The following is a 15,377-nucleotide window of genomic DNA, read 5'->3' as shown; positions in this document are numbered from 1 at the left end:
TGTGCATCACTGGACAGAGCAGTTTCTCATTCCCACAGAAAGTGGAGAGAGGCAGGGCTCTCAATTTCAGCACAGTTTCAGCAAGAGAAGCAGGAGCTGGGGGAAGAGGACCAGAGCCTGCTACCTGTGGTCAGAGGCAGGGACCACAGCCCACAGGAGATGGCTGCTCCCTTTCTGATGCTGGGGCTGCTCTCAAAGACCTGATTACAGAAATAAAAGAACATCCACCACTACCATCACTGATAAAGAAAGAGATCTTTAACCTCAACTGCCCTGTGCTGAAAAGTGGAGTTTTGAGCAACTCCACATTGTGCACAAGTCAGGTGGTGCAAATCCATTGCAGTTAATTGAGGCTGATAATTCCTAACACAGGCAAATCATGTCTGGTGAAAACAATGTGCAAGGAAACACATTAGTGGAGAGTAACAACAAGCAGGTATTCACTCAGACAGTACTTCCACATTGCAAATACCTCAGCAAAATCTCTCTTGGTTTTTTTTTTTTTCCCGTACAGAAGAGATTGGAATCTAGAATAACAGATAAAACATACATGGAAGAAAAAATCAGAAAGCAGAGGTTTACAGTAGGAATGGTTTAGTTGCTTCCTTGACTTAGCTGTTGATAGCCTACATTACCCTTCCCTGCCTCATTCTCTTCTCCAAATGCTGTCATTACCATCGGCCCCATCTTGAGTGACACAACATCATCCTGCACAGGCTGGTCTGACCAACACCTGTGCAATCAATGAAGAAAACAGTTTTGAAATCCATTTTTTCTCATAATTTTAACTATTTCACTCTGTCTACTGAACCTCTCTCCATCTCTTTTCCTTGGAAACTGTCCTGGAAACTGTCCTCATCTTCAGCACTGCAGCATCTTTTCTTATACTTCTCCTGTTTGGGCGTTTAACCTCCTGACCCCTTCACACCCACTTCACTCTCCCATGACAGCAGACTTCCTCAAAAGGCCTTTGTGTTCTTCCAAATCCCTCTTCATGTGCCACTTCTACTGTGGCAGCTACAGGGATGCAGTAAACTCAACCTGGCCACATGCAGGGAAAAACAGAAAGCCAGCATTTTCAGTGATAGTCTTGAGTTTAAATATCTCCCATTTCTTCCTGCAAGATGCTTGCCTGATGAGGGTTTTATCCACCACCAAGATGTACTCACACAGAATCTGCTGTCTCGGAGCTGCAAAGCAGTTATCCCCTGTGAAGAAACACCACCTGATACACTGTGCTGGCAGCCGTGCACAAAAATAATTCTGTATGATGCCCCAAAGCATTTCCCAAACTGGAAAAGGATGTTGCACCCCAGAGACTGACACCTTTACTAAAACATTTGTCTAGTCTGTAATATAGCAGCTATGGGACAAACTCCTCCTCAGCATGGTTTGCCTGGATTTGCACCAGCTATAGATTTCCCCCCCTTATCCTTTCAGATTGCAGCAGATGGTGAAGTTCCTACACCAGAGGCTGTCGATAGAATTTTAAAAGGCATCTCATAACAACACATTGGAGCTGCACATTTAATCTGTGCTGCACCACTCGGATGATCTTAAAAAGAGCTGGAACACTTACAAAATTAGCACTGGCAGTTGCTGCAGAAGCACTATCAAGGAGCTTTCTCAAAGCCCACAGCTTAATGAGAGCTGCCCTCCCAAACTGCCACCCAAATCACTTCTCTCTGTGCAACCAACACTCTGCTGCCTAAAAGGCATTCGGCAATCTGTGAGGTACTGATCCAGCAAAACATCTGATGCAGATTTAAGGGGCTGCTTACGCACTTCTGGCTCTTTTGGGTGCAAGGCTGAGCTCATGCATGGTACCGTGGCCAAACCAGGACTATTGTTCCTTCTGCCTAAGACAGACCATCCCAGATGTACTAAATTCCTCTGTTTTCATGTCTGGACTGCTTGCATTAAACAGTTAATACAAACCAGATATCAATACTACAAGTACTTAGAGAAATTATAAAGAAATTATTACTGTAGGTAGCCTGTTCTTTAAAGGTTAATTCCTAAAAGTGAGCTTTCCAAGCTGGAAAAGCTTTGTGGCCAAAGGCTAATACTGCCAATAGAAGGCCGCCTAAGCTGTGTATTGCTGCATGTACCAGCACTGAGGAGGGGACAAACTGCTCTGACTTAAACACAGCACTGGTTAAAGTGTTCTGGGAATGGCCCCGCAGCCCAGTGTGGGGAGGAGGAGGTCTGGGAAAGCTGGTCTGACTGGGAGATCAGGACTAATGTGAACAACACCCTTGTTTCACTCAAGTCTGCTTTACAATTTAGTTGCAACGCTTCAGAGCGCTCCATCTCCAATCTCCAATTTCTTGCTCCACTATAATTAGAACAAACCTCCTCATTAACTTCTGTAGTGTCACAACAGTGTAACTTCACGTGCCAGGAGGGAGGCTGTCAGAATTTCTTAATGAGGAGCTTTCTCTGCGAGCCCAGCTAAATCCTAGACTTCAATCATCTCCATCTTCTTCATTTTCTCTGCCACAGACATAATTCTTCCTTCACAGTAAAGATTGCATTTTTTCTGGTCTATAACTGGTCAAGCCAGATGACCAATTTATCATTATAGCAACTAACGTGAATTCTCTCTGTTTTTTCCTTGATTTCAAGAACTGTCAGAAAACTGAAAGTTGACATATTTCAGAAAGGAATCAATTAAAACTGTCAGGTGTCAACTAAGACAAACTATTCAAACTACCTTATATAAAAACATATACTATAAAGAGATTGTAGTGAACATAATTTCTTCAGAGACATTTCAAGAAAATATTCAGACAATAACACCCACATGAAAACAAAAAAAAAAAAAAAAAAAAGGAAAGAAATCTAAAAGATTACTTAGAAGTTTTCTTCTTCAAGATGAACTGCCTAAATACTGTGGATATTCTGTACACATCAGAATTAGTCACCCAAGTTTTTTTCTTCAGCAATGTGCACAGGGGCAGATGCAGGACTCAGAGTCTCATTCAGGCCCTCCAGGCAGTGGGATTGTATTTCCCTGCAGCTATCAGGAAAATAACTCAGGGGCTGATGGCAGAAACAGCAAGAACAATGCTGGAAATTCAAGATGATCTACAGCTCTGGAGATATAGAGATTCAGAGATCTTTTCAGAGGGCTACAGAGGGAGGTGAGGGACAACGGGATAGCCTCCTCCCAGTGAACATGGGGCCAGCAGGAGAAGATGCAGAGAAAAAAGCAGTGATGCTATTTTTGGGTGTTTTCCTGCATACAGAAGGCACCAGAGCCAGTTTGTGGCACCCACAGACCCCCCTGAACTGCAGCTCGGGGCTGGCTGCCTGCCAGAGGAAGCAGCCACACCTGCAGCCTACTGAGATCTTCAGGTGTTCAAGGCTCCACAGCTGAATCTGGTCCTGCAAACGGTCCTTTTTCTTACTCAAAGGATGCAAAACTAGAGAAAAGCCCTGCAGCAGTTTTGCTGGGTCTGTTTTAAACTCTTGCTTTCTGCTTCTCAATCTGAGAGAATTCAAATACTTTTCTTACCATGTAATCCTGGAACTTGTTAGGCATCAGGTTCACAGTACAGCAAATACTGCACCCCTCAGGAATCACTTCAGGGGACAAGAGGAATGTCTGTACAATGCAATGCCACTTTTGAAGCCCACAAGATGAACTGAAGAGTTCTGAGGTGTGCAGAAAGAAAAGGAGTTGGTGGCCTCAGTGATGATAAACAGTGGAAAATCAGATAAAGTGCACTAAGGGCTGCTTCCTTCGTTGCCACAGGTATCAAAGCAGCAAGGAATGAACTATTCAAGGACCTGAAAAATAACTGTTTATAGATACACTCAAAGATCAGTGCCCACATGGACAACAGCATGAGGCAGGAAACCAGGATAAACCACTAAAGGATAAAGCAGTTAAAGAAAATAGGTGATGTTTATAACATCTTAAAAATAGTTTGCCTTTTCCAGTGGCCTGTGCAGTGTTTGGCTTGACATGAATCTGTGCTCCTTAAATGAGTCCCAAACAGATGATGATGATGATTATTGTTATTATTACTACTACTGCTACTTGAACTCAACAGCCCAACAGCTCTTGGAACATGGTGGCTGGTTTAGCGCAAACAGAGCAGCTACATTTTGCAGGTGATGTGAGGGAGAGCAATAGGCCACAGTTTGCTAAGGTGAAAAAAGAAAATCACAGAAAAAGGGGCTTCCTGTGCCTTCATTTAATGTACTTTTACTAGAACAAAGTCTATCTATAGATTTATGGCCACTTTATTGCTGTTGAAAATAAACCTCAGCCTCACAGGCTGGGGTTATCAGTGCATCTCATGATAACAGATTTGTGTGTGCCTGACTGGATTTCTCCTTGAACTACACAAATTCTTATTTGAATTCAGCCTGTAAGAGAAAAAAGTTCCAATAAGATGACTGTAAATCCTCTGTGAAATGAACTCAGCATATCTGTGTGCCTTTTAATCAAGTAAAAGGCTTTTCTCTGGCTGCTCACTATTATCCCTATATGCCCCCAACTCTTTCCAAGTACCTCTGCCACGGATTAGGACTACTCAAGCCAGTTGTTACCACAGCAAATGGTTGTGATTTGGAGGCAGTAAATCTGGGCAGCACGGCTCAGATGTTCTTACCAGGAATGAGCTGATAACCTTGTGAGTGGTGTCAGGACTCAGGATCTGAGACTTCCCCAGCAAAAGCTCCAGTGCACACGAGCCGTGCAGAAATCCCCAAAAGCCCCGCACGTGGCAGGCAGGGGAAGGCTCCGGGGTTTGTCAATCCCTGTGTTTTAAAGCCTGCCTTGATGTCTCTGTCTGGAGATGCATCCAGAAGCAGGCACGTTGTGAGCAATGCTGAAATGAAGGTGGGTTAATCCCCCGTGCCCAGGCACAGGGGCAGGCAGCTCCTGCCTCCACAGACACTCCGGAGAGCACCCAAGGGAGCACTCGCTGCCTCTTTCACGCCCACTGCCCTTTCTCTGCCAGCACCAAGGCTGCATCCTCCTCCTCCTCCCTCCTGGCCTGGCTCAGCCCTGGTGGCCACAACACCCATCCCTGTGTGCACACAAGGCAGGATTAGCTCAGCTCAGCCCTGCTGAAGTGACACTCGCAGGAGGAGCAGGCCCTGCGCACTTGGCTGGGCTCCCTCGTGCTGTTCCACTTGCCTTTGACACTTGGCACACGTGGGAATGTTCATTATAGCAAATCCCTAATGTTCCCTCTTGTAAAATAACCATTTGGGAGATGGCTTGCTTAAAGGTAAGAAAACATACACTGGGTTGATAAATGCCTCTGAGCTCTGACTTCTGAACTGGGCCCTTCATATTCAAAAGTGGATCAAGGAACCAGAGCAGAACAATAAATCTATTTTCATAACCAAATGAGAAGCAAAACCCAGAGCAATAATGAAATGTCACTCTAGTCAATGATTTATTTTATGCAATCTAAATATTTGAAATAATTTAAATTTAATAATTAAAATAACCCTAGAAAAAAGTCAATTTTGATGTGAAACTACTAGTGAAAATCCAAAAGACTTGATTTTAGAAAAAGACAAAGATTTTTTACCTGCATTTTCTCCTGTCTTTGCAGATGAAGGCATCCACTACATGAAAACTAAATTCAACCATGTTTTTTCTTTCCCTTTTTAAAATTTTTGCCAAAAAAAAGTATCTTGCTCCAGCTGACATTCAAAGGTATATAAATAGAACATCCTAAAAAAAATAACTTAGTGAGAAGCAGATAGGCTTTCCAAAGGTAGCAAACCTCATTTTGTTGGTATCACCTTGCCATCAGTGTCCATTGCCACCAAGGATGCAACTTTTACTGGCAGCTCCTCTGTATTATAGGCTCTTAAAACTGTTCTGTCACCTACTATCTTCAAAACAGGCTCATAAGATAATTCAGGTTGGAAGAGCCCTCAGGAGGCCTTTCAGTCCAGCCTCAAACTGTAATGAGAATCTCTAAGGTATTGCCCAGCCAGTTAACTAACCCTCCTCCATTTACCTTGCATATATTTCATTATTCATAAGCAGTGCTGAAGTTACATTCAGAAATAGCTGTGATCACCATGTGTTATTTATTAGCAAGAATTATTTCTGACAGACAATCACAATGTATGGGGGCTGAGGTGTAGCACAGGCTTCCCTAGCAACAAAGGTTTTCAGCAAAAAAATTCAGGAACTTGTTTCTCTTCACAAGCTCCCAGGTGTCCTGTGGTGGCTTTTTTTGGTGCCAAGACAAAATGAAGTTGGTCTTGCTCTGTCCATTATTTTCCAGAGCTTTCCTCTTCTGTTTTTGAAGCTCTAGGCCAAAGAGCACATCTTGCTGGGTACTCTGTGACAGCCTTGTGACAAGCACACCAAAATCTGTCTATGGCCATCTCTCAGCTGAGCAGCCAGGTCTTCACCAGTTAACGTGGGGAAGGGAATGGTGACACAAAGCTGAAAATTGATATTGGAGTGTGTCCTAGTCCCTTAGGATGCCCCATACCCACAGCCAGGGGATCTGGGACACACATGGAGCACACGAGAGCAGCCCCAGGGACTCTGAAACATCCCAGAGGTTCACAGCTCAGACCCATCCATGGTGGAAGCACCAGCAAGCACTTGCCAAAAAAGCCTGAAGCACTGATATGGGACCTTTAATTTCAAACTGCATTTTTAGTGACCACTCCCTTCTATTATACAAAGAACACAGCATGGTCAGTGACAGAAAACCTCTTTTCCACTCTTTCAGCAGCCCTAATGTTACTAAAAATGCTGCTCAACTCTTTTATTTTTGGAATCACTAGTTACAATTATTTCAGTCTATCATCATCACCGAACACGCAATGAACAGACTCTGAGATGACAGGGGACAGAGCTTTTCAGATATTTTTTTCCAGATCAGCCAGCTGATTTTCAAAATTAATTTAACAATTCAGCCATTAATTACTAAAGAAGCAGTTGATTTTGATGGGACCAGACTGCAGAGCCTTCTGGCAACTCTTTTTACCAGTTCAGTGAAACTGCTAAGGGGGTACCTCATATTGGAAACTTCAGCAGGGAGCTGTGGGGTGATAAACCAGGGGACAGCACTGGAACATCAGGGGGTTTTGATCACTAGAATCCACCTTAAAAGATTAAGTAAAAGACTTTTTTCACTTTTAGAAATTAGAAGCAATATAGACATAGAAATAAAGTTAGCTTATGTATTTTACCATGGTAAATCTCCAGCTCTGCAGATATTGATCAGTGGGGTAACTTCTTTTACATATTGCCTCAGGATGGGTAAGGTTCTTCTAATAACAAGATTTTCTTCACCCCAATTCTTTGCAAAAAGTTCTTCTTTAAGAAATTAATTTGAAGGTTATCATAAATTAAAAAATACAGAAAGACATGCTTGGAACAGGAATGGAAAGAGTATGGACTGGAAAAGTGGAGACTGAATTCAGAAATTTCACATATCAGAGGCAGGCAATACCATCCATTTGCCTGTGGTAGTGAATTTCTCTTGTAAATGGCCTGTTCAACCCTAGGATCAGAGTTAACTTGGACTATCTTAGTCCTTATTTTCCCAGAGCAGGCAATGAAAATAAAAGAGAGCTTCTGAGAACAAAAATACCATTAAAAATTTGCTGCCTCTCTGAGACAAGAGGAACAAGGGTCATATAGTCCAACAGAGTACAGAGCAAAACTAGGATCTCAAATATGTCTGTAACACCATCCAAAGATGAAATAACCTTCCCAATTCAATACAATTTAATAGACCAACATGCTTCATGCCACCTTGTTTTATAGTAGTAGTCATTTGGTCTGACACCTGCATTATATTATTTCTGTTGGGAAAAATGTATTTAAAATCACAGGGACCATATATTTAGCCATCAAGGACAGAGGAAAAATATCCCAGTCGATCATTTATCCCCTGGAGAGAACCCCTGAGCCAAACTTGCTTTTACTATTATAGCAGGACCTTTTACATCAGTGTGGGATTGGAGAGAGGAAGAAAGAGGCAGGACTGGTTTAATGTTTTCCCTCTGGCATTGCTGCTCTCTGGCAAAGGCACGAGTCCAGGGGATGCACACACAGAGCATCCACTTCCAGCCATCCATCGCTGAGTGCAAAATCATCCTCGTGCTCTGGACTGGGACTGCCCTTCCTCAGAAATGACGAGTAAGCAGGTCACTAAAACATCCTGCAACATGGAGCACCTAACTGGGAAACAGGCTCTGACCTGCTGCTTTCTGTTTCTAAATATTTGGGGATTTGAAAGTTCAGCCTCAAGCACGCATTCATCTCGGGCAGTTCAGCTGTCACTTGTAATACAAATCAAAAGATGATGGATGGCACAATCTGCCCAGAAGTTCAATTCCTGCTAGGGTCATTCTGTCCACAGTGACCACTTTTCCACACTAACCACATCACTTCATTGCTCTCCTCACCATGAGCATTTTTTACACATGAAAGTGCCTACATAGATGTGTACAAAATGTTCATCTACCAACTATAAAATTTCTCTGGTCTGAAGCTTTACAGCTGACAGATTGGTTTATGTGCACTCTGCCTTCTGACATTATTACATTGCCCATTGCAATGTAATAAAAGACTGAAAAAAACCCAAAAAATCAGAGCATCCTTACAATCCATGCAGTACTGTACTGCTTGTTTCTGTAGATGAACTTATGAAGTCTGTAGGTGGAAGAGCTGCATGAATATTTTAAAACTTACTTGTGAAAAATATACTGATTATGCACTATTGTGCAGCCTCTATATGCTTATTTCATGCAAACATGCCGGTGGAAAAGTTTACTGGTAGGAATGTCTGTAGAAATACTACATTTCAGTAGGAATGTCTGTAGAAATACTACATTTCACAATGTTTAATGTAAGCAAAATTTATATATATTTAAGTATATATATTCATATAAATTTCACTCCTCCAGCAAGTAACTCAATATATGTTCAAATTAGCTCCTAGGAATAATAGGAATAGTGAATTTTTAGGAAATAGGAAGGAAATATAGGAATATAGGAAATATAATGATATAGGAAATTTCTAAGAATAATGATTTTTTTTGAAGTGGTTAAATAATTGCTGAAGTACTACTGCAGCCCACAGACATATGAACTTGCAGGTTATTTTCAAGGTAAGGAAGCTGTCAAAAGAAATGGGTCCTTACAAGAAATACATCAGCCTTGAACACTAAGCATCCAGTCACATTCTGAGGAGTCCAAAGGACGAAAGGGAGGGGTTAATGTAGTTCCCTGCAATAAATGGTGCTTCAGCAGTAACTCACCCATGTGACTCCTGTCCATAGAACGGTTTCTGTTTTCCCTCTGGGGTAGCCCAGGTGTGTGTCAGCCTTCCCTTGGTGGCAGTCACCTTGCAATGGTTTCCATCCCTGCAGCTGGCAGCTGACCTGGTCTCCAGCGTGTTCGCGGCCATCGGCTCGGTGACGCTGGCGCTGCTGGTGCTGCTGTCCTTGGCCATGGCGGTGTCCGCCGTCACCGCCAACAAACGCGCCACGCAGGGCACCTACAGCCCCAGCCGCCAGGAGAAGGAGGGCTCCCGCGTGGAGATGTGGAACATGGTGCAGCCACCACCCATGGAAAGACTGATCTAGAAGAAAGCAAAGCCGCTGCTCCATCCTCAGGTGTGGCTGAAAGGGGACACTGTACATATGTTAGATATATTCATTTTTGTTCTGATAAACATGACAATGGTTTTTGCACTGCTTTCCTTTTAAGTTCAATAGTGAACCAATGACATTTGTCATTGCTTTGGACCATCCAAGGACAATTTTTATTTGCACTGGAAACTCCAGCCTTGATAATCAGCAGCAGGCATTACGGAGAGCAATGGCTCCTGGGATAAATGTAACTGCCTGTCCTGAACGGCACACGGATAACAGCTTCTCCTCTGCACCCTCCTTCGGCTGCCCAGCAATCACTGCTGCAGAAGATGATGCAGACAAATCAACTAAGCCTGTACAATAAAGACACTGTAATTCTCCTTTCAAAGGGTTTAGTACTAGAGCTGTGTCTCAGTGTATCTTTTTTCATCTGTTAATCAGGGATTAAAAGGAAGCTGTGTGAAAACTCTCTCAAATAAATGCTTCAAAATTGTTTTTCTTCCTTCTGGTTCTTGCATTTTACTTGCTGCTCCTCCACCTTATACTAAAATGAAGGTGAAATGAATTTCAGTTTCCACAAAAGCACATATTTCTCTTAGGATAAAAGACTGTGGCTTAAAATACCCAGTGGGCACAACCTGAGCTGTCAGGAGACATGAAATCTAAATATCCTAAACAAATTGTGTACATCCACACTACTGCCTTTTTCCTATTACAATATTACCCAATGGTCCCTTTTAGAAAATTACTGCTTCTCACATTGCGAACATACATTGGCTGCCAAAAAGCATGCTCAGAATTGTTTCCTAAAGCTCATGGAAAATACCAGGGAAGAGGCAGAAGTGGCCTACAGGTAGAATATTGGCTTGAAAATAACTAGGACAAACTTGGTCCTTCTCGTGGAGCTCAGACTTCTCTGAGAAGATCATGGGCAAATGGATTTTTATGCCTCAATTTTCCTCTTTTAAAACAGGAATAATCCTATTTAACTACCTCATAAACCTCAGCAGCAAAAGGGTTGCTTTGTTGAAAAAGAAACAAATGCATGAAACGTAAGGGAGAAGCTTGGAAGAAATCTTGTAATGAAACAGACATTTGAAAACCTAAGTTAATAGTTGGACTCAGTGATCTTAAAGGTATTTTCCAGCCTTAACAAATGTATGATTCCATGTGCCAAAAATGCTCCCAGGTCAAAGGGGTTTTTGGAATGTACAGGCAAAATTTAACTGTAAAACGTGCAGTCAATTTTCAGATGTAGTCAAGTAATTAAATCACAAACATTTCTCCCACATAAACTGAACCCACAACAAGGAGGCAACAGAGTGGAAAGGCCATAAAGGCATTTCCTTCTGCACTTCAGCTCACATGTGCCCACGGTGGTGAAACATCCCGACAAACACATCAACCCCCAGATGATTATTCCAGGAGTTGCATAACAGAGTACGCACACTCAGTATCCTAGAGTTTAACTCATCTTTTCAATTAATGATCAATTCATAATTCAGTGTGGATGACCCCTTAAGGGATTACTGAAGATCAATGCCACTCACATTCATTTTTGTATGAGATGATTAGCAGTAACTATGATAGTAAGCACATTCAGGACTTTTTGCAGTCCTCATCAATATCCTTCAAAATAGGCACTACAGAAAATGTGAGTGGATAGTTGGATTCAAGCTGAGTTAGAAGAGCAGAATGTAGCCACAGCAAAAATGCATGACAGATTTTATTCCAGCCAAATTTACAGCTTTACTACTGAAGCTTATTATTTTGAATGCAATCACTGTTGTACAGCTGCAGTCTAAATTCAGAGAGTTCAAACGACAACTGAGGAAAGAGTGGAAAAAGTAGTTACTAAAATTATGATAAGAGAGAGCAGAAATTCTTTTCTCTGGATCTTTTCAAATCATGGCTTTATATAATTACAGATGCAGTAGCCTTTAATTGAAACTTGCCATAGCCCAGCTATTGCCCCATGAGGCACTGCTGAGGCATAAAAAAGCACTCCATAAAGTTTGTTAGGGGTGATCATTTCTAGAAAAATACCTAAACACTGGGGGCAGAAAAGGAAGCAACTGATTCAGCAGAGAACTGCAGCACATGAAGATGAGAGACCCCAATGGAAGAAGAAGTTGTTTGTGTGGATTCTTACCCGTGGGTTTTGCCTCGCTCACAAAAAAGCTGTGAGAACCCCAAAGACAAACCATGGCAAGAAAGTGGCCAAGTGGGCAAAGACACGGGAGGCTGTGATGGCAAGGGGGCAAGCAGTGAGTGAGTGAGGAAGAGAAGGCTGGGAAAAGCTTGGGGACAGCAAACTCTGAACACCAGGGCAAATCTGGAAAAATGAGTTAGGCCCAAGCAGCAGAAGCAGCACTGGACTAACAAAGTGGATGCAAAGAAGATGCCTCCACACACCTGCTTTATGCTCTTGATTTTCTGGTCAATGAGCTCATCTGAGATAATTGATAGAGATCTCAGGGAATAGCAGAGATAAAGAAAAATAGAAATGATGTCGTATCAGAATAGCAGTAGAATAGTTCTAATAAAGCTCTAACTTTGAACTCTGTTCTTATTTGAGCAGGAGGTTGAACTAGATGACATCAGCAGGTCCCTTCCAGGCTTAATTATCACCTTATCCAAAGAAAAGGGACAAAATGGATAAGGCAGCTGAAGATGGAGGCAGTTTGCAAGGAGAACTATCTTGAAGGAAAGCACAAGGAAAGACAGAACAAGAATAAGGAAGTAGCTGAATAGCAAATCTACTCTTCTCTAAGGATGAAATTTGGGAGACACTTGAAAAACAATCTGTAAAGAAGTAATAAAATATTCCAGAAAATGTTGCCACAGAGAGAATCTTTAGGGCTGAGCAAGATACCCAGGAGCGTGTACAGAGGAAGGAAGAGGCAGAGAAGATGAAAGCCTGAAGACTTTTCATACAGACCAAAGAGAGTTCAGGAGGAATATGCTCCTAGAGAATTAAAAAGACACCCATAAAAGCAGAACAAAGAGAAAAATCTCACAGTGAAATATGAATGTGGTTTGTAGAAAGTAAGTCAAGGAGAGAGAAGGCAGGGGAAAAACCTTTAAACTAAGATTAGAGTACGTTGTGATTGCTGTCAGCCTCAGTGGAGAGGAAGTGATAAAAGTAAGATGGTGGAAATTCACAGAAAAATGAGAGAAGAAAAGGAAATGAAAGTAAACGGCACTTGAGGGAGGTGGAGGCAAGAGCTGGATCGCAGCAAGGGTGAAGCTGGACTGTCACAGCAGTGAGGCCAAAGGAAGCAGTGGGAGGATGATGGTGAGTCAGGAATGAGTATTACCTACCGAAACAGGTCTGTGTAGGATAACTCACAGGGGGCATGTTTTACTTTAAAGTGGGATTAAAATATGAAATATTCAAAACTCTATGATCTTATAAACAACAAACAAAAAAAAGGCCCAGAAGGCAACAAATGTCATTTTCAAACACATTTCCTGAAAATCTGAATTAATGAAGCAACATCCAAAGGCAGCAGGAAGGTAAGATACTGCAGCTGGAAATGCTCAATGGCAGCCTGGAGAAGCACAAAAAGTCCCCAAGCTGTTGCTTCATGAACATGCTATAGCGACCATGATAGTCATGGTTAGGAAGACTGACCCTTCTGGGCCATGTCTCAACCAGGGAACAACAGCTAAAACAAGAGAATACATTTTAAAGAGTGTCTAATAACATCCGTGATGAAATTTAACGCACAGATTAAGATAGAGATAGCAGATGGCAAGGTATTTTCTGCCTCTCAGCCCAGTTTAATAGAATGTACAGAAGCACATTCAGGGAGAAGCACAACATCTAGGAGTTGTGGAGGGCATGTGTGCTGCTATAAGGAAAAAAATACTGAAATTGGCTTCTGGTTCCCAAAAAAAGCACTGGTAATCTCTACTACTGTGGTGGGATATCCACATAAAAGACTTTAAATATTTCAAATTCCATTTGTTTAATCTCTCTCACTATATGACTCAAAAGCTTGAAGTATAATATATTATTCATGACCACTTGCAACCTATCCATTAAAGAAAAAAAAGTGCTCAATATACTCTCAAGCCTTACATATTTAACTTTCTCTTCGTGTCTAATAGCCTTCTACAAAGAAAGAGAGGGTGCTAGGCTAGAACACAGTCTGCCCTGCACCAAATCCCTCCAAAGACTCTCAGAGGCAGGGGAAGGATGAAGCAACTTCCCCCCCTTTCATGGTCCATTCCCTTTTCCTTGGAAAAAGGTGGCATCCAACCTGTGAAACAGTGAGCATTACCTTGCATTATGTGCCTTCTCTGTTTCATGTAAAATTATCTGTTCCTTCTCTAGATGTACATAACACGTTCATAGTTTAGATGCTGTATTCATTTCACTGTTTTGCTCTGTACAGGATCAAAATGACCAATAAATAAGGATTATTTCAAAGCCTGTATTATTTTTACTTTATGGGATTCTTTCATCATGCAATTACAAAGGAAATTATCCCCAGGTCAGAATGAGATTTACAGTTTAAGAAGTTAAGCTTGCCATTGGAAGTCAAGTGATCAAGAAACATTTTCCATACTTGGGAATGAGGTGAACAGTGGGAGCTGCCAGCCTCAGCACTGCAATCTGCACCTTCCTTCGCTGCAGTCACACCAACCCACTGCCCTGGACCATCAAAGGACATGTTTGGGCCAGGTCCCAAGGTGGCACAAATCAATACAGCCCCACAGATGCTAATTTATACATGCTGAGAAGCACATGCTCTGGTTTTCAAATTACTGATGTCTTCCCAGCACCGTGGATGACTGCAGGCAGAAAAGTGGCAGAGCTGTAAGGATTTTTTTCACTTAACCTAAGTCCCATTTTGTGCTCTCTTCAAAAGCCTTTCTGTTACTTTTCAATAAAGATCAATGACCTCAGACGCCAAGAGTCCTGCTCCCTCAAAAGCATCAGCACCCTGACAGGGTACCCTGGAGCAGCTCAGCTCCTCTGCAGCCTGGCTGCACAACAGAACACCTCCAGGTAAGACACAATTCCTTCCCTCTGAGCAGTGCCCAGCCCTGCCCCAATGGCCTGCGAGCAGCTGACTTCCCAAACAGCAGAAACTGAGGAGACAGCACCTAGAGAAACCACTCCCAAGAGTGGAAAGATGCCTTTGAAGCTATGGGCCAACTCTGCCTCTCACGTCTTGTCCCTTCCATAGTCTGCACACTCTTTCCCAGCTGAGGCCTGCCATTCCCACACCCCTGTCCTCTTGGAAGAGGCATCTGCGCTCACCCCAACCCTCTGAAGGTCTACCATGAAGGCAAATAGGTTGCTAAGATTTCTCTTGGCAATAACAGCTCCCTTTGCAAAAATGATACACCCAGGAGAGAAGGTGAATGTGAACTTTTGTGAGAATTTGTTTTTCTCAGTAAGTTGGCATGTAACCAACCAAACTCAAGCAGCAGCATCCTGTGCTACAGCCAGAGCAGCCATTATGCACCCAGGGCAGGGCACTTTGAGCACTGCCAAATAACCACAGAGTACTTTGGTGAATCCAAATCCATTGAGGCATTACTCTTATGTCCTCCTTTGATAAATGTGTGTCAGCTACTATTTGCATGTCACAGATTCCCCATGAGGAACTCTGTGCCACAGGCTACGGTAAGTGTCATTAGGTGTTTTTTAAAAATAATTGTCCAATCCTTTTCTTTTTCAGACATCTAAATAAAAGTTTGTGTATTCTTCAAAAACACAAAGCAGAAGAATCCAAGTGTGCCAAAGCGATTTC

General features: G+C 42.4%; 1 protein-coding gene across 1 annotated transcript in view; it reads left to right on the top strand.

The window, feature by feature from the left end:
* Window positions 1-9,597, top strand: part of CRB1 (crumbs cell polarity complex component 1) — a 78,116-nt gene extending 68,519 nt beyond the window's left edge. Inside the window, 1 exon segment of the mRNA XM_041420737.1 lies at window positions 9,382-9,597. Within this exon segment, the coding sequence (XP_041276671.1) occupies window positions 9,382-9,597 (216 nt within the window).
* The last annotated feature ends 5,780 nt before the right edge of the window (window positions 9,598-15,377 follow it).

The sequence above is a fragment of the Onychostruthus taczanowskii genome, unplaced genomic scaffold (assembly GCF_017590055.1).
Source record: "Onychostruthus taczanowskii isolate IOZ18803 unplaced genomic scaffold, ASM1759005v1 scaffold65, whole genome shotgun sequence".
Classification (NCBI taxonomy): domain Eukaryota; kingdom Metazoa; phylum Chordata; class Aves; order Passeriformes; family Passeridae; genus Onychostruthus; species Onychostruthus taczanowskii.
This window is presented reverse-complemented; position numbering and strand designations above follow the sequence as displayed.